This window comes from Scomber japonicus, chromosome 5, assembly GCF_027409825.1.
Source record: "Scomber japonicus isolate fScoJap1 chromosome 5, fScoJap1.pri, whole genome shotgun sequence".
Classification (NCBI taxonomy): domain Eukaryota; kingdom Metazoa; phylum Chordata; class Actinopteri; order Scombriformes; family Scombridae; genus Scomber; species Scomber japonicus.
Window position 1 is genome coordinate 12874281 of NC_070582.1, and position 21370 is coordinate 12895650.

Below are 21370 nucleotides of genomic sequence, written 5' to 3' on the forward strand. Positions count from 1 at the left end.
TTTATGTCAAGGCAGTTTAAAGCCCTCAGCTTGGCTTGGTAACCTTGCAAAAACATATTATACCAAAACCACAAATCAAAATGCACCCTCTGAGATTGAATATGGCCTGAAATGTTTGTTTCTCAAAACACCATCACATTTAGAGAGAAAGCCATTAAAATAGGTCAGCCCCATTTTATACAAGAACAGGGTTTTTGCAGTTTAAAATTAAAACAAAAATGTAATATATCTTATTCCTTTTTCAGGGGAAAAAAATCTAAACATAAGTTAGATCTTGTGAGGACAACGCCTGCTGGGTTGGCTGAGGAAGGATTTGGGGGTTTCTCTGCTACTGCAGTATCTTGCTCCCAGTGTGGAGTCGGAACTCGGGGGTGTGAATGAACTGAGACTCACGGCTGGTTGGAGAGCTGGTGACAAACACTCCGGATTTGCCCCTCAAAACGCCGAGTTACACCCTTACGGACACTCACTCAATCAGCTTAAATTCCTGAGCAGCGTTTATCCTGGAAAGTATCGGGAGCCTCTACCATTTCGGGAGAGACCGGGAAGTGGCTAAACAATGAACACAGTGAGCGCGTTTTATCGCTGAATGTTCACAGGACGGGACTGATGTTATGCAGAGACTCCTGCTGCTGCTGCACGGACCGGGCCGTGGAGCCACAAAGCAAAGAGGATGACAGCAGAAGTCAAAGAGACGGTGCGCCACAAAGGAGGGCAAAGCAGGACGCGTTTGTGCAGAGAAGCAGTGCCCTAGATCTGTACAACATCTGAGTTACTTTGTCATTCAGGCTCCTCTCATGCTATTAGGGCAGCAGTTCCTTCACTCGCACCTGGGAAAACAAAGAGAATGCACCCAGTGGCAGCACATCTCCATGCGTAAATGGAGACGTATCTGTGCGTATTCGCTGTACTTTTTCATTATGCGTACAGTAAATTATGTTTGTTTTGTCACTAACTTCTGTCCTGTCCCATGACCACACTGGTATAGATGCATTATAGACTTCCTCATACTTCATATCTGCCATGAGTGATGGCGATGCCTGCAGAATCTGACAGTACCAGTGCGCAGAGCAGCACTCATGACAAAAGCCTCAGCGCACCAGATCGCAATGGTTATGTGAAAACATGTGTCATCCCACTGTGCCGTGACCGAGAGTACGAGTCGTGGGTGAGGCTGATGTTCACAAAAATATGGAGTTCCCAGAGACTCCGGAGTGCGGTGTGTGTGGGGTCGCTTTCGGTTTTTCTCGCTCTGTTGGTCAAATGTGCAGACTGGAAAGCTGAAGCCAGCAGCAGCAGCAGCAGCAGCAGCTCTGACAACAGACTCTCACATTCATCGTCTCCCCTTCACTTCGTTTCAGGCTGCGCGGCGGAGCTGTTGCAAACTTGCTGGAATGTGGTTTCGCCATTGTTCACCCTTGTATGTGCCTTCTTTTGGGTTGGTGTGTACTTAATCCGCTGTGGGGTACTTATCCAGACCGCCCTCTCCCTCCTAACCTTGTGCCACCTGGGCGAGGCAGCGGCGTGGTCTCTCCTGGACGGGACAGATGAGCAGCTGTTTTCATTCAGTACAGCGGCCGTGGTCGTGCTCATCTGCGTGGCCACCGGCGCACTCATGGTAGCACGGCTGAATCAGGGCATATCTGTGATCGTTTTCATCAGCGTAGTCAGGACTATATCACTATTCTCGCTGCACAAAGTACGGGCTACTTGGAGACCGTACGTAGCGTACCTCGTTGGAGTGCTGGGCATCCTGCTGGCGAGGTATGCTGACAAGCTCCTTCCCAACCAAGGGAGACACAAGGAGGGCTGCACCCCCGTGACTGGAGCCAGGGAAGAGATCCCTGTATTTAAAAGGCGCAGGAGGTCCAGTTCTGCGATAGCCTCAGACATGGCACACAGTCAGTCCAACAGTAAGTCACATCGCCGGACCTCTCTGCCATGCATCCAGAGGGACCAGGTAAGACGTTTCTGTCCCATTCAAGTTTTCTATTTGTTGTTTTTCTCTTCCGCTGTCGAGTTTAGTGTTTGAGGCGCAGGGATGACAGGATGGAGCAGCTCAGTGGCAATACAAATAAGAACTATTGGCCTTTTATGACTGAGGTTAGAATTTTCAGGTATATTTATTTATTATTATAGCTGACATTAATATTAAAGGTTATATAATTAAAATAGTAATGTATGTCATTTATAGTACACCCTCACAACAATAGCAATGACAACCATTTATTATTATTATTATTGTTATTATTATTATTTATATCTTTTATTATTTCGAATTATAAGAATAATGATAATAATAATAATATGTTATTATACATTATATATTATAATAGTTGTGTTTTACATTGCAGTTTAGATATTACACTTGCTTAGATGTGCTTGATGTTCTGATCTTTGACCAGATCTTATTATTGCTCTGATCTATTTTGGACTGATATCTTGTCATTGTAAAGAGAAGAGCTATCCTTGCAGATATTGGCAGGCAAACAGGCCATAGCAATTCACTTTTATTTTTCTAATTATAATGTCTTATAATGTCTTATTACAAACATATACTTTTTAGATAAAAATGACACATTATTTACTATTAAAATAGTCAATTAAATCTAGATTTTCCATGTTTTCCTCTGAAATGTTGCGTCTTTTGGAGCAAGTTGATGCTTCTAATTTATGTACACAGGAATTGTTGCAAGTGTAGCTCTCTTCTCTTCATTGGAAAATAAAGTACCAAATTTGGTATTTTGTCGCTGAGGGGTTACTATTTTAGAAACAGTGCTTTCAAGTGCTGATGAAAAAGCAAAGCCGAGGATATGATGTCAGTGATTCATTTCATCCCTAATTATTCATGTCAAACATTTTCCCAAGATCACCTCTGAGCCACTGCCACAAAACTGACAAATGCCTTTTTATCTTTGTGTCCTAGACATTTAAGCCACTTGCCCTTCACCACTTACTGGGGCTTTCTGTCTTTAAACCTCAGGAACGTAGCAGCTTTTAAACCTCCGCTTGACACTCATACACATACATACCTGTGCAGACTCATATCAGCTCCTCAGCCCTCCTTATGGAAAATCAATGAGCATGCTGAGCATGTGAATGAGAAACAGATTTTTGGAGTGGTCAAAGCTCTCGTTGTGACCCAGGAGTGCGGTTAGGTTGGGAGATGAGAGGGTGCACTGTCAGCTCGGCCACTTGAAAGGTGCCCTCAGCTCTCAGGGCTAGTTAGCGTTGTAATGTGCTTGTTTGTTTTTCTTTGTGGTCACACACACACACACACACACACACACACACACACACACACACACACAAACACATATAGATGCATACATACACATATACATAAATCAAATATGAAAGGACTTTTACAAATATTTTACAGATTTGACACTTTATTCTGATTGAAGTTCGATGTCTCAGCCGCCTATTAGAGTGCCAATCATTATTAATTTGATATGCAGTAGTTGAACTGCTGTGGTAATGGAATGAGGATGTATCTTTGTTTTAGATTGACTGGTGAACTGAAAAATGTCTGCCCATATAATGTACATTTAATATTTACCGTGTGACTATAAGCACGCATTTGTAGGCTAATTATTTTACACTCTGCTGTGTTTTAACTGGCAGCGCTCCAAATTATTGAAAGAATACCTTAACAGTTCACTTTAATATTTATTATATATATGAATATAATTATGCATTTAGTGTATTGTACAATTTTTGCTTTTATTCATTTATAAAAAATAAAGTTAGAATCACAAGGCATACTCTATACACATGCATTAATGCAAAAATAAATACATTTGCTGAAAGTTATTTTTAAAGGAAATGCAAATATGATTTTTTTCCTACTTCATCAAAGTTGTTTTTGTAACTGAATTTTACCGAGCTGTGATAAATTAACTTTTTTTCACTTGAAGCCATATTTGAAAGACATTAACTGTGTGCAAAACAAAAAGGCAGGATATCATTGTGTTTGGATTCAGACTCTATTACTGTAAGGGGTTCAAGATGGAGGTACTTAGGGAACAATAAAAATAGTCCTAAAATCAAGACATTAGTCATAAACAGGTCTCATTGATGCAACTATGGCAATGAACCCATTTTGTTCTGCTTTAGAATTTTGTTCTTTCAACAATGTCCCAATAAAAGCTGAACAGGATAAAACTGCCAGGTGAACAAAGTGGGCAATATCATGCAAAGATGCTAACATTTACAATATCCCTGACTCTCCTCTGCTCTGTCACCTCGGCCATGCTGGAGCCCTCTGCTGAGAGATGATCCCTACTGCATGCTTTTGTTCTGAGACAGCAGTGCTCACGCTGTCTTCATAGTGTGTTAAAGTGAAGTTAACAATACACCAGATTTTCTGTAACAAAACCTGAGTGATCCACCATTCCCTCTCATCTCTGGCGGTGGTGCTAAGCAGTTGACCAGTTGTGGCTTGCCTGTAATTGAGACACACATGGCGTACATATGCTGTCTTAACTGTGTCTTGTCTGTGTGGTCTGTAATGTGTAAACAAGCCCATGCTGACCCACACTAGTCATCACCTTGCTCACACAGGGATCTGGCCTCCCTAAGGGGGGTCAGACGCACGTTTGGGGGCTACAGTGCAACTGCCACATGGTGACGGGAAGAGGAGAGATGCCAGACGGCTAATTGACTCTGCCTGGAAGAACAAAATATAGACTAACTGCACAGCCGCGACATGGTCATAACTTTCCAGGTAGAGTCTCTCAGTTACAATAGATGACTTAAAGAGGCTGAGTGAGGGTTTAACAGTTCTGCTCTTTTATTGTTTTCAATAGAGTTATGATGTTTAAAGGAGCAGAAAGAGAGCCATGACAAGGAGTAGATCTGCACTTTATTGACCCGATGATGTTTGCATTAGTGCTATGTGTCTGAAGTGTTTGAAGAATTGTGTGGAGTTGGACGACACTTAACTCTGTTTTTCTCAGGAAGCTTCTCCCACAGACCTCAGAGTCTTATATAAAAGCCCTTCAGATTGATAGTCACTGTGTTAAAAACAGTTTATTCAGAAAATAAATAGAGCAAAGAGGAATCCCTCTGTCTCTTCGTCCTCACAAGCCTTAAAGCTGCCATGTTGCCCTCCTCCGCTTTGCCAAATCCATGCTCCGAGGCTATTCTTCAATCTGCACAACTGTAGATTTAATAAACAGCCATTTTCCCTAACCCTCCTTTTGATTACAAATTGGCTGCCAGCATCTATCAGCTCACTAAGTAGGTGCATTTCACAACGCTGGGGTCATCCTCCCCATCACGAGCGTAATAAAAGAAAGTCATTATCAGCTGATCTGATAGCGGTTAGCGGGTGCCTCTGCGGGATAGTTCTTCTTCTTGGTTTAATACAAAATGACAGGCCAGTCTTCTGTGTTTCAGCTGGGGATATTGAACTGGAGGAAGAGGTGTGGTGTGGATCGCTTTTCACAGCGTGTAAGGAAATTTGAGCTCAAAGTTCCCCTGCTGCAGACATCAGTGCTGTCATAGAACTTTCTCTCCTTGCGAGCAGAGCAGTGTGCCGTGCTGCCAGTCTAGTACATCAAATGTTTGAGCAGAAGCTGATTAAGCAGGGGGGTGGGGGGGGGGGGGCTGCAAGGGGGGACTGCAAGCATTAGCAAGGTGCCTCTGCTTTACAGACAATCATCTTTATGAGGCATTGAAAGCCACTCCCTTTTCTGTCAGTAACCCCCCCCCCCCCCCCCCCCCAGCCTCCCACCCCTTCTTACTGTGCTCTGCTCTCTGTCCTCCCACTGACACCAACGCAAATATTATCCCAACCAGAAGAGGAAATTCTTTCTTAACTTGGATGATAAAGATATTCTTGAAATCTATGATAATGACTTCCTGTGGAATGGGATCCAAACACAATTACTGTTGCTGTTGTAAATGTTTCCTGTTACTCTATTTTTGCTGCACCGTCCATAATTGAATTGCGTTTTGGATGAGGGAGGTTGTTGATAGCCTGTAGGGCAGTGATTTACCACTGGGCCACTGCGCACTCTCATCCCAAACAGCTTGTTTGTATTCTAAACACATAGCCTCGTGGGATATGATGTTTTTTGTTTTTTTGTGTAACTTTCTCTTTTTGACTGGACTAGTCTCTGGGTTAGAAACGGTCTCATTGAAAGCCTCTCCCTGCATTTGGAGAGGAAGCTGATATCAGCATGGGGTTGTGTGTCTTGTGATTGGGCAATCCACTTCACACTTTCAATCCCCATTCAGTCCCAGTGTATTAGCTGCACTGTGCGTGTGTAAGGAGGCAAGGGGTGGAGGAATTGGGGTAGGAAAGAAAGTAGGTCATTCGAGGTTTTGTTTAGTAGCCAGGCAAAACAGCAGGCTTACTCCTACCCCCCTGAATGGTGGAAGAGTCTTGCATTTGACCGATGCAGAGTAGCAACTTTTAGCGTGCTTGTGCTTCAGATTTGTATGTGTTACCTCTGCCATGTTGGCTACCCAGCATGAAGCCACATTACACAGGGCTTTGGTCTGCGGCCATGTAAACAGAGGCTCCTTGCCCACATTTCTTTGTCTCACCAAACAGACAGGTTCTGGACAAAGTGCTGCAATGGCCAGCTCCCAGCTGTTTAAAGGATAATACTGGTTTATTACAACTTGGATCCTGTTTTTATAGTTTTGGCCATCATGTCTATCAGTTGTGATAACACTGTACTTAATAGAGAAATTGCTAAGATCTGGAAACGTGCTGTACAACAAAGTCTGATGCAGCAAGAAGCAGAGCAGACAGATAATACGACAGGTTATAAACAACAGATTAGCCAACTTATCTGAACCACTTTATGTGGAGGTAAAATGTCAGTGAGTTCAGCTGAAATCTAGGTAATAATCCCTCTTTGCACAATGAAACTACGGAAAGTATGCTAGGTCAAATATGAACCAACAAGTTGGTCTTATAAACTGTGGTGGAGGTGTACAAAGGACAGTTTGATAGTTCTCAGCTTCCAAAAACTGACTAACCTTGTCTGACATTTTGGGAAATTAACTTATTTATTTCTTGCAGAGAGTCAGATGAGAAGATTTGTAACACTTTCTTGTCTGCTAAATATGAAGTTCGAGTCAGTGCACCATAAAGACTGGAAACAGGGGGAAAGAGCTTGCCTGGCTCTGTCCAAAAGGTTAAGAAAATCCACTTGTTAAATAATGAGATATACCTTTGGACAGAGCCCGACTAGCTGTTTCTTCCTGCTGTAAGAGCCAGTTTAGTAAACGGAATTGTCCTTTAAACTCTACATTACATGGTTGTCCCATCTGTGTCCAATTCTTTCATTACCTTAATTTAGAGTAGCTCATATCCTGAATGTTGCCCCATGTCTCTGATCACCTAAGCCAACTAAACCAGAGGTCCAGGACTCAGTTGACCCGTCTTCCCTCTTGTCCCAACCCCTGGCAAGACCATGATCTGGCTCCCTACTGATTACCATGGAAATTATGGAAGGACGTCTGTGTGTGCATGTAAGCGAGAGTGTGAGTGTGAGTGATGTGCGTGTGTTTGTGTGTGTGTGTGTGTGTGTGTGTGTGTGTGTGTGTGTGTGTGTGTGTGTATATGTGTGTTGCCAGCAGCTTGATGGCTGCCAGCTGCTGCAGGCTGAGAGGTTGAATCGCTCGGAGAAACACGGAGGGCCTCAAACCACAGACACAACCCAACGCAGCTGGAACTGCTAGACAGACACAGGCCTCCAGTCCTGACACACAGCACACTTATTAACACCTCAGGATCCTAATAAGTGCCTCACATTTGAATTGAATAGCCGAATTCTAAGAGAATTATGGATTTTTGTGCGTGTGTGTTGAGCGGTAGATTACTTGCTGTACTTTCTTATGCTGTCTGTTCAAGACTAAAGTAATTATGTCACTCAAGTTTTCTGTGTTACCATAAGAGACCGACTATTTCAGCGATGGAGGTGAACAGAATGTTCCTGGCACCAATGTGTGTATTCGTGCAGTACGGGTGTGTGTGTGTGTGTGTGATGCAAAAAGAGAAAGAGAGCGTATTTGCATGTTTGTGAAGAACCCGGTGCGCTTGTACTTATAGGTGTATGCATGAAAAGGGTTAGGTACTGTTTGAAGTTTTTTTCTGATATGATATCTGACACCTTACCGTTACCTCATGCTGATAATTCACTTTGAGAAATACAATATAAACATGTTTTCTACAGAAACTTCTCAAATCTTAGCTGCTTCCAAAAGACAAGCAGCCACAAAAACAGCGCCAGAGATTTTTGTCTTACTGGGGCAAGTTTTGGGCTTAATCATTTATTAGAGAACTATGGAATTTGTTGTAAATACATGAATATACAAGGAGAAGTGCAGATGTGCGGCATTTAAAAGTCAATGTTAAGTATCCTATGCTGATTAGTTCTGATTCTACTAAAAGCACTACTAAAGCCTTTTACTAATTTTACTGTACGTAAAAAAAGTTTTAAAAATATTGATAGCATTCAACACTCTGAGACAAGTGGTTGATAGGATACAAGTCAACATTTTAAAAAATCCAAAAAACAGAAATTCAGAAATTAAAAAAACAGGCAGAATAACTTCCACACATCCACATCTCACAATTCTGCAAACAAGCAACACAGACAGGAGTAGTAAAATTGTGAAATGGTTGCAGGGGTTTCATTTTCAAGGCTGGGCACTGGGGCCCTTCCTATGGCTGCCAGTCAGCTAACAGCTAACTAACAGCTCTGCCAAGAGTTAGCAGCACCAGAAGGACTACTGTAGCCTGTCACAGGTGGTCTCCTCCTACTTTTCTAACTATCTGTTATATGTTTTATCTATCTGAAGTGTCTGATCTGATTCAACGCCATCTTTCTTGGTCAGAACCAAAAAGAACTGAGGTTTGATTTCTAGCTTTAAGTGTAAAACAAGTATTCGTGTGTGCAATACTAAAGAAATGTTTTTGTCCATTAAAGGATGGGCAGGTTAATGGGTGCCAGTATGCATCCGGTACGGCAGCACATCACTTTGGGGAACTGAATGCAACACGTTTGCCTTTCATCTCTATTTATCCTCCTGAAGGACCTTTTCAATCACACGAGGAGCCCACCTTTAAGACAGTGATCCCTTACATGAGGGGACATTCCTGCGCTTGCCCCGGTGCTAAATGAACTGGAATGTGCAGGTTGAGCAGGCCCTGAAGGACAGGCCTGTGGGCCCATTCACCCAACCCTCCCCTCCCTGGCCCTCCTCTCCCACACACCCTGACCTGAGCCAACACCACCATCCTGGGCTGTCACCAGGTGTGCAGCTGGCCTCTGCCGAATGAATAGACACTCTCACATCGCCCTGGGAAGTGTGCTCGAGTGTGTATGTGTGCATGTTTATGAGAGGGAGGCAGAAGCAGAGGGGGGAGGTGGGTGTAGTGGTGTAGTCCTAGACGTAAATAGCTGCAGTCAGTCAGTAGAATGTGTGAAAAACAAATGGAAGAAACAACTGTTAATTTCCCCTTTTAAAATGTGCATGTGCATATTTGGGACAGCAGTGCCCCAAAAATTGATCTCATGGCCTTTGATTGGTGTGTGGGTTCAGAGAGGAAGTGCAGCTAATCCCTCAGGTCCAGCCTGGCCATTGTGTCTCCGCTGGAAACAGTGCAGGCCGCAGTCACTGCTGCTGCTGCTGCTGCCATGATTCATTTAACAAGCAGGAACATTTTGAACTCCTCTGACTGAGGCTGTCCAATAAATCCAAACATGGTCAGCTATTAATTGATTATTTATTTCAAGAGTATGACAAGGAAGGTTGTTTTTACTGATGGATGATTGTATTTAGGTATCCATTACCTGCTTGTTTTTGTATGACTACAACTGGATAGCCTATTGCATGTTTTTTCTATTCATATTGTTTATGTAAAATACATTTTTCCCTCAAACATCACAGTCACAGGAACGTTGCACATTATTTCCAAACTACACACAGTTTTATTATTTCTTACACTATACTTTTAAGAGCAAATTGTCTGAGATATTTGATTATTTTTCCCCTTATGAGCTTCTCTAGATAAATTGAGTTATCATAGAGATGTAACTTGCTCAAGCTCCTACTTTGAAATGAAATCCTTTGTACCCAAGTATGACTTTCAGCTAGTAGGCTGCATGTCTGTCTAGCTCAGTGGCGTGGTGCGAGGAAATGTGTTATTGTAACCTCTGCCTGGTGAGCCCTCCCCGTCCGTCCAGCCCGCTGCCTCACTGGCTCGCCATGAGCATGTCTGTCCCTGCAGCCAACAAGGCTTCTGCTGTTCCCTGCTCAATGCTATGTTTTACTCTCTAAATATGTTAGAGAAAAAAAAACTCTGTCTGTACAGCTGTCTGTCAGTTGGGTTATTTCGCCCCATGCAGGGGCCGGAGTCTTAGGGTTTGGGTTGAGGGCTGTTTTCTCATAGTCACTTTCAATTAGTCAGACATTAAAAGCACAATCTATAGCTGTAGTTCTGTGCTGGATTTACATGACGTATGAAGTGTCTATATGATTTAGACTTTTATGGACACACCGTATACTTGCAAATACCGAAATAAATGCTGGTTATGATGTTCAGTTTAAAAGTGTGGAGCCGTTTTGGTACCACTTTGGTCACATTTCTGAATCCACTCTGCAAACAGAAACCCCTAACGGTGTGCTCAAGGAAATTTGTTATTTTTATTAATTAAAAATAGCAATATTTGTCGAGGGAAGTGAAAAATAAAAAAGTATTCAGCTGATTTAAAAAAAAAAAAGTTTTAGAAACATTTTTACTCAGTGATTCTAGTGTTGCCTATTTGTCTGAACATCATTCCTTGTAAAAAAAAAAAAAAATAAGACTAGTGTCTGAAGTGTGAGGAAGTTTGCACATTATTACTTATTAATGTAGGACACTAGAAGAATTCTTTTTTACTTCAATGTGCTAAGTGCAATAAATATTTGATTTTGTTTTTAAAGAAAATGTCATCTCAAGTTGACATTCACTTGTTATGTACATTATCGGCCTCAAGTTATTCCCACATACTGTATGCAAGAGTTTAACCACACTGTATTATTCAGTTTGAAAGTGCAAGTCTCTAAGAATTGGTGAGACAAAGGGGCTAAGGCTTATCCGCAGCCGGCTCTCCCAAATCCTTGTTCAGGCTTTTCTCTTTTTGTCCGTGAGGATTATAATAAAGTGGTGACCAACAAAAGTGGTCCAATGCTGCATACTGCTTTAACCACCTGCAAACACACACACACATGCTCCAGCAGACAAGCTAGGCAATGTCTCATTGATTTGTTTCTGCTATGCTCTGCCTGGAGACACTAAACGATGTCAGGGCTGACGTGTACTTTTGTAGGTGACATCCGTTTATACTCGGCCACAATCGATGGCTATGAAGAGCTGGCTTTTCTGTGCGCGCATGTGTGTATGTGGTCAGACAAGTCCTGTGTCGTGGAGATAGTGGGATGTTGGTTCCGAGCGCCCCTTCCTGCCCAAGATAGCCGAGCTCACCAGCTAAATGCTTTATGGAGCACGATCCAACCCTGATCCACCGACACCAGTTCAGGTCACTTCTTTGCCTGGATACAGGCAATACAAAAAGTGAGAATGTGTTAGCCTTGTTGATAAGATGCATGGCATTGTCTTAGAAAATTGCAAATGAGTCCCCACCCACAGCCCACGCAGCCACACAGATAACATGTACCCTTATGCCCTGTGTGGTTCTGAAAAGTCTTCTCATGTTGTAAAGAGGGGGTGAAAATTGATTGGGGTTGGAATAGGCATGCAGGGCCTTTATTTTAATGGTTAGGTGCCCCGGGCTGCCTCAAGTTTCTCTCTCCATAATGTTTTCCATTAGCTGCTGTTCCATTCATACTCTCGCTGATCCCTGCGTCGTCTCCTCTGGGGCTGGACAGCTTAAATGAAATCTCCATACCTACTGTAGCAGACACCTTACCTCTCTTCTCTTCTCTTCTCTTCTCTTCTCTTCTCTTCTCTTCTCTTCTCTTCTCTTCTCTTCTCTCCTCTCCTCTCCTCTCCTCTCCTCTCCTCTCCTCTCCTCTCCTCTCCTCTCCTCTCCTCTCCTCTCCTCTCCTCTCCTCTCCTCTCCTCTCCTCTTCTCTTCTCTTCTCTTCTCTTCTCTTCTCTTCTCTTCTCTGCCTTTTTCTTGCTGTCTGATCTGTCCCCTCCTTTTGTCAGTGGAAAGAGTTAAGAGTCAGGTCCTCAGGCTCAAGGCAGTTTAGCAGCCTCAGATCCTGGATTACAATGATGGCTCTGAGACCACATTGGAAATTCTGTCTTTTATTGAACAGTGCTACAACGTTGTCTGTAATTCAGCACCTCTCTTTCATCTTTCCTTTTTGGCTTTCTGCTTGAGTCGGTGTTAGTGTGTGTGTTGACATTTTTTATCATGTTTTTTCCTCCGTGAATAATGAACCCTTCACCTTCTGTCTCGCTGTCATGGTCAGACTCACTTCAGTGTCAAGATTTAAGAATTGTGAGAGGTTTGGCAGGTGATTCATCAAGGCTTTGGAGAGAGCTTTTCCATTGTAAGGATGAGGAATGGCATGTGGTGGTTTTGGCAATGCTCCACAAACTGGAGAGGCAGAAGGACTTTTGACGTCATCGGGAAACGTGACCCACTTCTCAAGAGGCGAGGAGCCTTGGGCTGGTTGAGCAGATGTTGCACAGATGAGCCTGCGCGTACGCACACACATACACAGAGACACACAGAACCACACACATGAGCACCTACCCTGTATGCAGACTTTCTACTCAGCCTTTTTCTTTCATTAAAATACCCACAGAAAAAAGAATCAACTGCACGGGAACTTGAGTGGGGGGGTGGAGCAGGAGGAGGAGGAGGGAGGGGGGTTGTGGTTGTGCACAGGCGTGAACTGATGTGGTCGATCTTTTGCGCTTTCTGGCAGAAGAGGAAAAACACCACAAAAGAGAGGGTGTTTGTGGGTCATTCAGGTCATATTTGGTGGGTTTTCTCTAAATTGGTCCTGGAGGGGAAGAATAAAGCCTGAAGCAGTTTCTAGGGTATGTCTTTCAGCTGCATGGCTCCTGTTATGTAAGGTGGATGTTGAGAAGACGAAGTGATGTTAGGCCCAAGAGAACTACTCATTCAGTACTCCACTGGATCCTTCTTGCCCATCAGCCAGAGGCAATGTCCTCCTCCACCTCCTCTCTGCCATCACTCTGGCACTTTCAGATGTTACATAAAGCTTTTTCTTTCTGGTCTGTCAGTTAGTTAGAAGTGTGACAGTGCAATAGGCTCTCTTTATTGCTCTGCTATTTGCAGCTTTTATTGAAAATGCAAAAGGTATAGAGCTTAGGTAGATCGTGCATCTCTAGGCTGACATGCATTCATACTGGAGCATTGCAAAATGCAACTCAAAGCTTTCTGCCCCATGTCTCCTTTTATTAGGATTTTAAGAAATAGTTGAGAGGACCGCCCTCTTTTTCTTCTCTATTCCTCTGTTTGTTGTCAGGTTATTGTTTTTTCATGTGCCATCATGTGAATCTGAACTCAGTCCCCTGTGGGAGATGATAATGTTTCATCTAATCTGATTTCACCCCCTAAACCTGATACACACATCAGGAGTTGTGGTGTAGTGGATCTGGTATATAATTTGTGGTAATGAGGAAAAAAAAACCTCAAGCATTTCACAAATTTTAGTTGATTAAATCAAATCGTGGACACAGAATGTTTGCTCACAGTGCTCGAAGCAATTCTTTGAGAACCAGAGAGGGTAGTGGGCAGAACGCTTCAGCCAGCAATCTGAGAGTTCTTGTGGTTTGTATACGAACATCACAGGCTTGACTATGTAAACACCTCATGTCAGGGCATTTTTCCTGCTAACTTTCTTTGTGATTATACGTGGACCTATTTTGATATATACTTTTGGATTTAATCTATGTTGCATATACATGTCTCTGTCCATAACGGGGTCAGAGCATTTCTCAATTTCAAAAAATTGCATCGCTTGGTATCTGCCAAGCCGCAGCTGGCAGGGAGTTCCCACTTTCTGAGAAAAATCTGCAGAATACCCCAGATCTATGGAAAAGGGAAACATCAATGCCTATTGATCACAATCATGGCTGTGTGCTATTGATACTGATATTACTGATATGTTGATATGTTGATATTGTTTAGTTTTGATCTTGCCCTGTTTTGGCAGCTAAGTCCTCCACTTTGGTTATTTTTTTCCCTGGGGAAGAATTAGAGGCTTTATCATTTTAGACAGATGTTGGGTTGGACCTTTTTTTCTGTGTGTTTAGAATGCAGGCAAAGTCCAGAAAAGAAAATGGTGGCTTCTCCAGCGAGAAGCTGCTCGCACTGTCTATGATGAGCTCATTATTTCTGAAATGTCAGTGGTAATGAAGATTGGTCACCTTCAAGAAGCAACTCAATTTACTGTGACTGAGGTCTTTACGTTTCTCGTCACGCCCAGTGTACTCTGTTGCTGAGGGACGGTGAGGCGAGAGCAGACCTGACAACATTATATGGTCATTCCTGCTTCGTTTCACGAGTGTCGATATTGTTGCTTGACAGGCAGGAATGCACATGGATGTTAAAGGAACTACAAACAGGCAACATTCATAAAATGCTTGTAAATTCATACACATGCGCGCACACACACACACACACACCTGCGCAAAGGAGGCTGGAGCTTGTGATGTTGCCACAGATGTAATAAGCACTCATTCATTTCCATGTTGGCAGAATGTTAAGACTGATTCAAGGGTCGGTGGATGAAAAGGTCAGTGGGCTTGTTTTGAGTGAGTGTAAGATTTCCATCATCACGCCGCACGCTCTTCCAGGCCTGCTCCAAACTACACAAACAGTGTCTCTGAAGCCCCTGACAGCCTCAATTCTGCCATTAAGTCAATAATCTGCCCTCACTCTCCTCCTCCTCTCTCCATCCCTCACGACTGAGCTGCTGTTAGTTTACGTACTTCCCTTTTTACTTACCCTCAACAAAGCTTGTCCAAACAGCAGCATAACTTTCCCCCTATGTGTTTCCCTCTCTCCCACCGTGCCATTTTCCACCATTCTTCCACTTTTTCTCTCCCCTCCCCGCTTCTCACCCAGCACCTTTCATTGTTTCCAGACAGTGGTGAAACATATTGAGGGAAATGTGTGGAACGGTAGAGTCTGTTTGCACGGAGACAGACAGGGACATACACACATGAACACACATACACACACTCACGGGAGGATTTGTTCCAGGAAAGTGGCATCTGTGCAGCCCATTAGACGGGGATTCAATGGACCTGTGCAGGCCTTTTACATATGGTGGTCAGCTGCAGGAAAGGAACTGGAACCAGGGGTCACATTTGAGAGAAAACATTAGGGGAGATGATGCATGGTGGACACACACACACACACACACACACACACACACACACACACACACACACACACACATACTCTTCAAAGTCCTGTAGTGCCCTTTCCCCCTGGTAGCATTGCACCGGCCAGCTAGTTCATATCCACAGGACCTGGCTGCTGGTTAGAGCAGCTGGCTAACCTGTGGCTGTAAATAAGCCCTCACTCTCACACATTTGGAGCCTCCACACATTCTTACACTCATTTCCTTGACATTTGTTCTTAGGAAGTCGTGCATTTAGGGAGGGATGCGTTAAGGGTGTGGCAGGGTGCACTCTGAGAAATCTTTCATAAGTATCAACACAGTTATTATTGTAGGAAAAGTCCAACCTACGGCAATACTTGGTGAGATGAGTCTCCAGAGTGCAGGTCTACCCCCTTGACTTCAGTGAGAGAAGAGGATCAAGTGAATAAGAAAGGAGAGAGGCGAGAGAGTGAAGGAGTGTTTTGCAAAGGTTTTTGGGAAGTAAAGAAAGGAGGAGGCTGTCTGTTCGGGCCCTGCAGCTGCAATTCATTAGAATATTTGTGTTTCTAGGTCTGAGTTGACTGGACCAAGTATGGACCCAGACCAGACCAGGCCAGGATACTTCCTACTGGGCCAACACTGTTCTGCCCTCATATCTTACTTTGAACTTTTTTTCACAATTTTAATGCCACTGCGCCAAAACGACATTCCTATTACGTGTGTAATGGATAAAACACATGCAAAAACATTGTATTGTAATGTATGAATGGCTCATAAATTTTGGTTTTCACTTTTTCAAAGATATAAGAATTACTCAGGACTCCTTGTAATACTCACGAAAGAATAATCATATTTTCAATACAGCATTTATACCATTATGTGTGTTGCCTTTATTGTTAAAGGTATACTATGCAGGATTTGTTGGTTGGTGTTAGTAAACACACACACATGCACTGAGAGGGAGAGATACAGAGAGAGCAGCTGTGGTAGATCAACAGATTAAATGAAGAGAGTGAAAAAGAACAAAGCCATGAATCAGATAAATAAAAAGTTTTTTTTCTGATTGTGTCATAGCACTTACATTCTAAAGCACAAATAAACTCTCCCACATCCACATTGCTGGATTTGGTGTGAATGCAAAGCTTCATCCTGTCCGCTGTGGCCTATCTGCTTTGCGTGTATGTAGCTCAGCTCTGCCCTCGGTCAAGCAGACACGCAGACCTGCAACTCTTCATACATCCATGACACAGAGCCAGAGATGAAGAGCGGAGCAGAAGAGAGAGACAGGGACAGAGATGTAGCCTGGTTGCTACGCTTTGAGTCCTGACTTCACACCTTGCACCCTATGGACTGGTGGCTACACACCCACTGCTCAAAGGATGCCCATAAAGGTAGAGGGCTGTCTCTGTAGATACATACACAGTCTCACATTTCTAGTAGGTCATAAGTGATAATTCAGAGGGATTACTTTTGTATCTAGATCTAATTCGCCCTATATAAGATGACTATGTAAACTATGGTAAACAAGTCTTTCAATACAGTGTTTATATGTTTGGTTCACTACTACAGTGGTTAGTCATTTTAGTAATAACATCAATATCACTGAAGGAAGTTGTTCATAGGCCACTTTTTCTTGAACGGCTCATTTCCAATAACATTAGTAATGAAATTGGAAATTATTTTATGTATTATTGTTAAGGAGAAAAATACAAAAAAATCATCTTAAAGTAATTGTCCAAAAACATTCAGAGGATAAAGGCACTGACTGCGATTATAGTCACACATTTGACATAGAGTAACCCATATGATAGTCTGAAGTAACTTACATTACATCATTGCACTGTTGTGAAACTGGAGAAGATTGCCCATTTAACTTGATATGCTACCTTTTGTAAATGCAATTTAAAACAATATGATTACATGCAATGTGATTATAATTTTCAGAAGTTCGTCAGTAATGAATTACATCAGGAAAGTAACTCAATCATCTTACTTCAGATCATGTTTGAACGACCGCCTTCTATGCTTTTAAAAGTTAGTCATAGCCAGGTAATCTTATTGGAGTGAATTTTAATGAGAAAAATGTTCCTTCTGGGTGGTATGTTGTTGGTCAGGGTGCTATTACGAGAGGCCATCAGGGACCATCCCACTCATGTTGTTTGAAGATGTGTTGTGTCAGAGCACCTGGTCAGAGCTCCAGGCAGCGGATGTGACTGCACAGGAGGCTGCATGAATACGAGACTCATTAAGTTTACTGGCCTGCCAGGTGGACTGCAGCTTACTATAGCACATATACACACACAAGATGTACAAGCTCACACTGTGATGCATGAATGTTACATGGTTTCTTGCTAATAGGTGCACAGATAAGACACGTTCACACACTTTATAGGACAGACAGAGAGAGGGAGAGCTTTTGGGCTTGTAAGCCTCTAATCAGATCAACTTAGATATGGTATCATTATAACCAAATTAGTGATGATGCAGAGTATAGTATATCAGGTTTTGGCCAGAGCTCAGTCACATTTGTGGCAGAGAAGTGACATGGAGCACTTGTCCCAAATGCAATAACTGAACTTGCGTCATGCACATTAAGGACAGTCTAAAATGCAGATAGCAGAGTGGAAGAGTCAATGACGCCTGATGAAGCTCACGCATGTAACGTCTTGTAAGACCATAGAGAGAGATAAATTTGCACATTCACTTCTGACTGGAGTTGCTGAAGTCACACAGCTGCAGTCACAGTGTGTATTTTGATCAGTGCTAATCTAGTCTCCAGTCTCACTCCTAGCACACACTTTTTCTAGAAAAGGTAATCAAGAGTGTTTTTTCAACAGGAGACATCAAAACATTTGCTTATAATTTCTAGTAAATACTTATTACTAATTTGTGTCACTCCCTATAGTTTCAATTGAAAATGGCAAATATCTAGCAAAATACTTAAAATACTTTAAAATGTACTTATGAAAATCAGGACTCTCACTCATGATGGTCATTAATTAAGGCTTCAATGCCAAAATACATTTTAAAATCAAAATCTATATAATACCACTGATGCAGCCTGTAAGAGAACAGAAAACACTCCTCAGCCTACAATTAGGCTTTTTTTCATACGTCTAAAATGAAAAAACACAGATGTAATGAATTCCACTCAGCTTACTTTGGTTTGAGGGTCCTAGTATTGTGCACACTGTGTCACTGCCATGCTGTCATGGCTAAGTGGGACACTTGCATAGAACGGAGCAACCGTTAATGTCATTGGCAACACCTCCGCTTTTTCCTACTGTGACAAGTCAAAATGCCTCCTTTTAAAAAGGCCTATTCTCCAGTAGTAACACCGCTCCCTCTCACGTACACGGACTAAAAATACATAAATTAAACTACAGGTAGCTGAAGCCCATAATGTTACTCCTTGTCTTAGATATTATGTGAATGTTTATCAAGATAATATATATGTTTTATTTGTTTTCATTTTGGCATTTTGTGTCAGAAAACATTCTTTTCTAGAAACCAGAGATACGCAATTCATTTTTGGAGTGGAAATGCAGTCAGTGCTGTTGTTGAGTTGAAACTACTGGAGCCAGTCTCTGCTTTTGTTGGTTCTGGTGACTCTTGCCGTCTGTCTGGACTCACCTAATGGTCTTTGTGGTGGGAATGCGCAAGGCCTCAGTAATGGAGTCTGGATCACATGTTTGTCTCGGCATACTCTTCTCTGATAGGTCCATGGTTCTTAATTACCAGAGTGACTGTTTATCCACACTGTTTGCTTGGATCCTTATCAGCCCTAACAGTGTTTTAACTCCCAGCAGAGAATGTGTGGGAGATGGCAAGAGGAAGTGTGCGTACGTGTGTGCATATGTGTTGTGACGCACAATAGCAAAGGCCTACATGTCACCGTTCATGTTTGATGTACTTTGTCAGACATGGGTCGGGGTGTGTGGAATGCAGAACAGGCAGATTTTGCAAGTGATATCCTGGTGGTGGTTGTGCTGATGAGGCAGTGTGAGTGCTCCTTGTTGTTGGAACGGAGAGTCATGGTTGTGCTCTGCCATCAGAGAGGGGACACTCGTGTTGAGGTTTTAGCGCTGAGTGTCAGGTTATTTCCTCATTCCTCAGCACTCAAGCAAGCGTTCAATTTGCACGTTTTGCATTCCAAATCAGAAGCTCTTGTAAAATTGTGACGATTTTACAGAGTCTGGACTGTAAAAATGCTCATAAAGTGTATCATCGGTCTGCTGTTTATTTAAGGCAGAGCTGAGTTGATACTTTGTGTGTATACATGGGTGTATGCATATGCTTTTGCTTGTGTGTGTGTGTGTGTGTGTGTGTGTGTGTGTGTGTGAGTAATGGTCCCTGTTTTATTGGCCCGCTCCTCAACAGAGTCTATGAGTAATCACATAATGCCTGCTCTGACGTCAGAGCTGTTTCCATGGTAACACAGTGCTCCCCACTCTGGGGAGGTGCGTTCATTTTTTTCCTTTCCCCCACATCTCGTCCTATGTGCGCTCAAAGCTCCGGCTTCGGATGGAGACATTACTCCTCAAGCTAAAATCACCTCCCCCTAATCTATAGTTTCACAATGTGCTTGTTTGATTAGAGCCCCGGACTTTGCTCTCTTTTAGATTCTGCTGCCTCTTTTTTTTTTCATTTCATCACCATCTCTCTACGTCTTACTGTGAGCCTCTCCTCCCTCTTACTTCACTGTCCTCTTTTTTAGTCATCCTCTGTGCCTTGCCTCCCAGCCCTGTCTCTTTCATGATTAGCCCCCATTTTACTCTCTGTCCTCTCCCTTCCCCTCGCCTTTCTTCTCATCTCCAAACTCCGTAATGCCCGACAAACCACCTCTCCTATTTCCATGCCAGATGTATTCATTTTTCTCCCTGCCTTTCATGCACTGTTGAATTCCACTGAACGGCCGACCCCTATTTTTTTTCTACAGGCTCTTCCTCTTTACAGTTTTGCCTTTTCCTTTCTCTTTCCTCGCTCTGGTGAAAGGGCAGTCTCGGATGAAAAGGAAACATACTCCCTTGTGTATCCCTGCCTACGTAAGATTTATATAGCTCCAGCCATCCCCAGAGTGCCAGAAGACAATAAAGCAAGTTTACTTTCATAACTCATTTGAAAAGGGGAAATGTGTATCTTGAGGAATCATCCAACAAAGAAATCACCTGTCTAATTTTATGGCTGCTGGAGTGTATAGGTACTATATTAATTCATTCTTAATGAGGCTCACATTAAGCCAGATACGTTTGGTTGTATCACTCTAATAACCAGTGTATTTGTGTACACTAATTATTGAAAAGCCTTTTAAGCGTGATAGCCAAAATCCATCAGTGTCCCGTAGAGTCTGACTTTTTCCAAGCCTGAAAACCATCAAAATGTCAATAATGAGGCCAGCCTCAAGCTCTAGCTAGCAGCGGCTGGACTGTCTGGCTAGCCAAACACTCACACAGTGAAGCAGTTAATGGCTCTGTGTTATGTCTGTTGTCATTGCTCAGAGAGACTGGGGCTGAAAGCATTACACTGCCCATTTCCAACCCATTTCCTTCCTCAATTGAAAGTGGTGTATCACTGCTAGGGACAGGGGTATTACTGTGTCCCAAAAACACAGCACTGATCCACCGTCGCCTCTCTGTCATGTTGATGCTCCACTCTGTCACTCATCTAGTCAGGAGTGTGATTTGGTGGCTAACAATGAAGACTAACTGGTTGTCTGGGTGACGTGTTTGGGTCGGGAGCAGGGCAGCTGTAATAGACTCTGTGTCTCTCGCTTATCAACAGGGCTCAGCTCGCACAGGCGTCCGTCTTCATTTTCCAATCAATTAGACTTCAGTGGAAAACAGGCCATCTAACACAGGTGTGTGTGTGTGTGTGTGTGTGTGTGTGTGTGTGTGTGTGTGTGTGTGTGTGTGTGCGTGTGCGTGTGCGTGTGTGTGTGTGTGTGTGTGTGTGTGTGTGTGCGTGTGTGTGTGTGTGTGTGTGTGATAGAGGAAAAAGAGGCAGAAAGCATGAGGGGTGTTCACAA

At 43.0% G+C, this 21370-nt stretch overlaps 1 protein-coding gene across 1 annotated transcript in view; it reads left to right on the top strand.

Annotated features, from left to right (window-relative positions):
- Positions 1-1030: 1030 nt before the first annotated feature.
- LOC128359201 (cGMP-inhibited 3',5'-cyclic phosphodiesterase 3A-like) overlaps positions 1031-21370 on the top strand; it is a 69640-nt gene continuing 49300 nt past the window's right edge. Inside the window, exon 1 of the mRNA XM_053319640.1 lies at positions 1031-1960. Coding sequence (XP_053175615.1) covers positions 1031-1960 — 930 coding nt within the window. The remainder of the gene's footprint in view (positions 1961-21370) is intronic.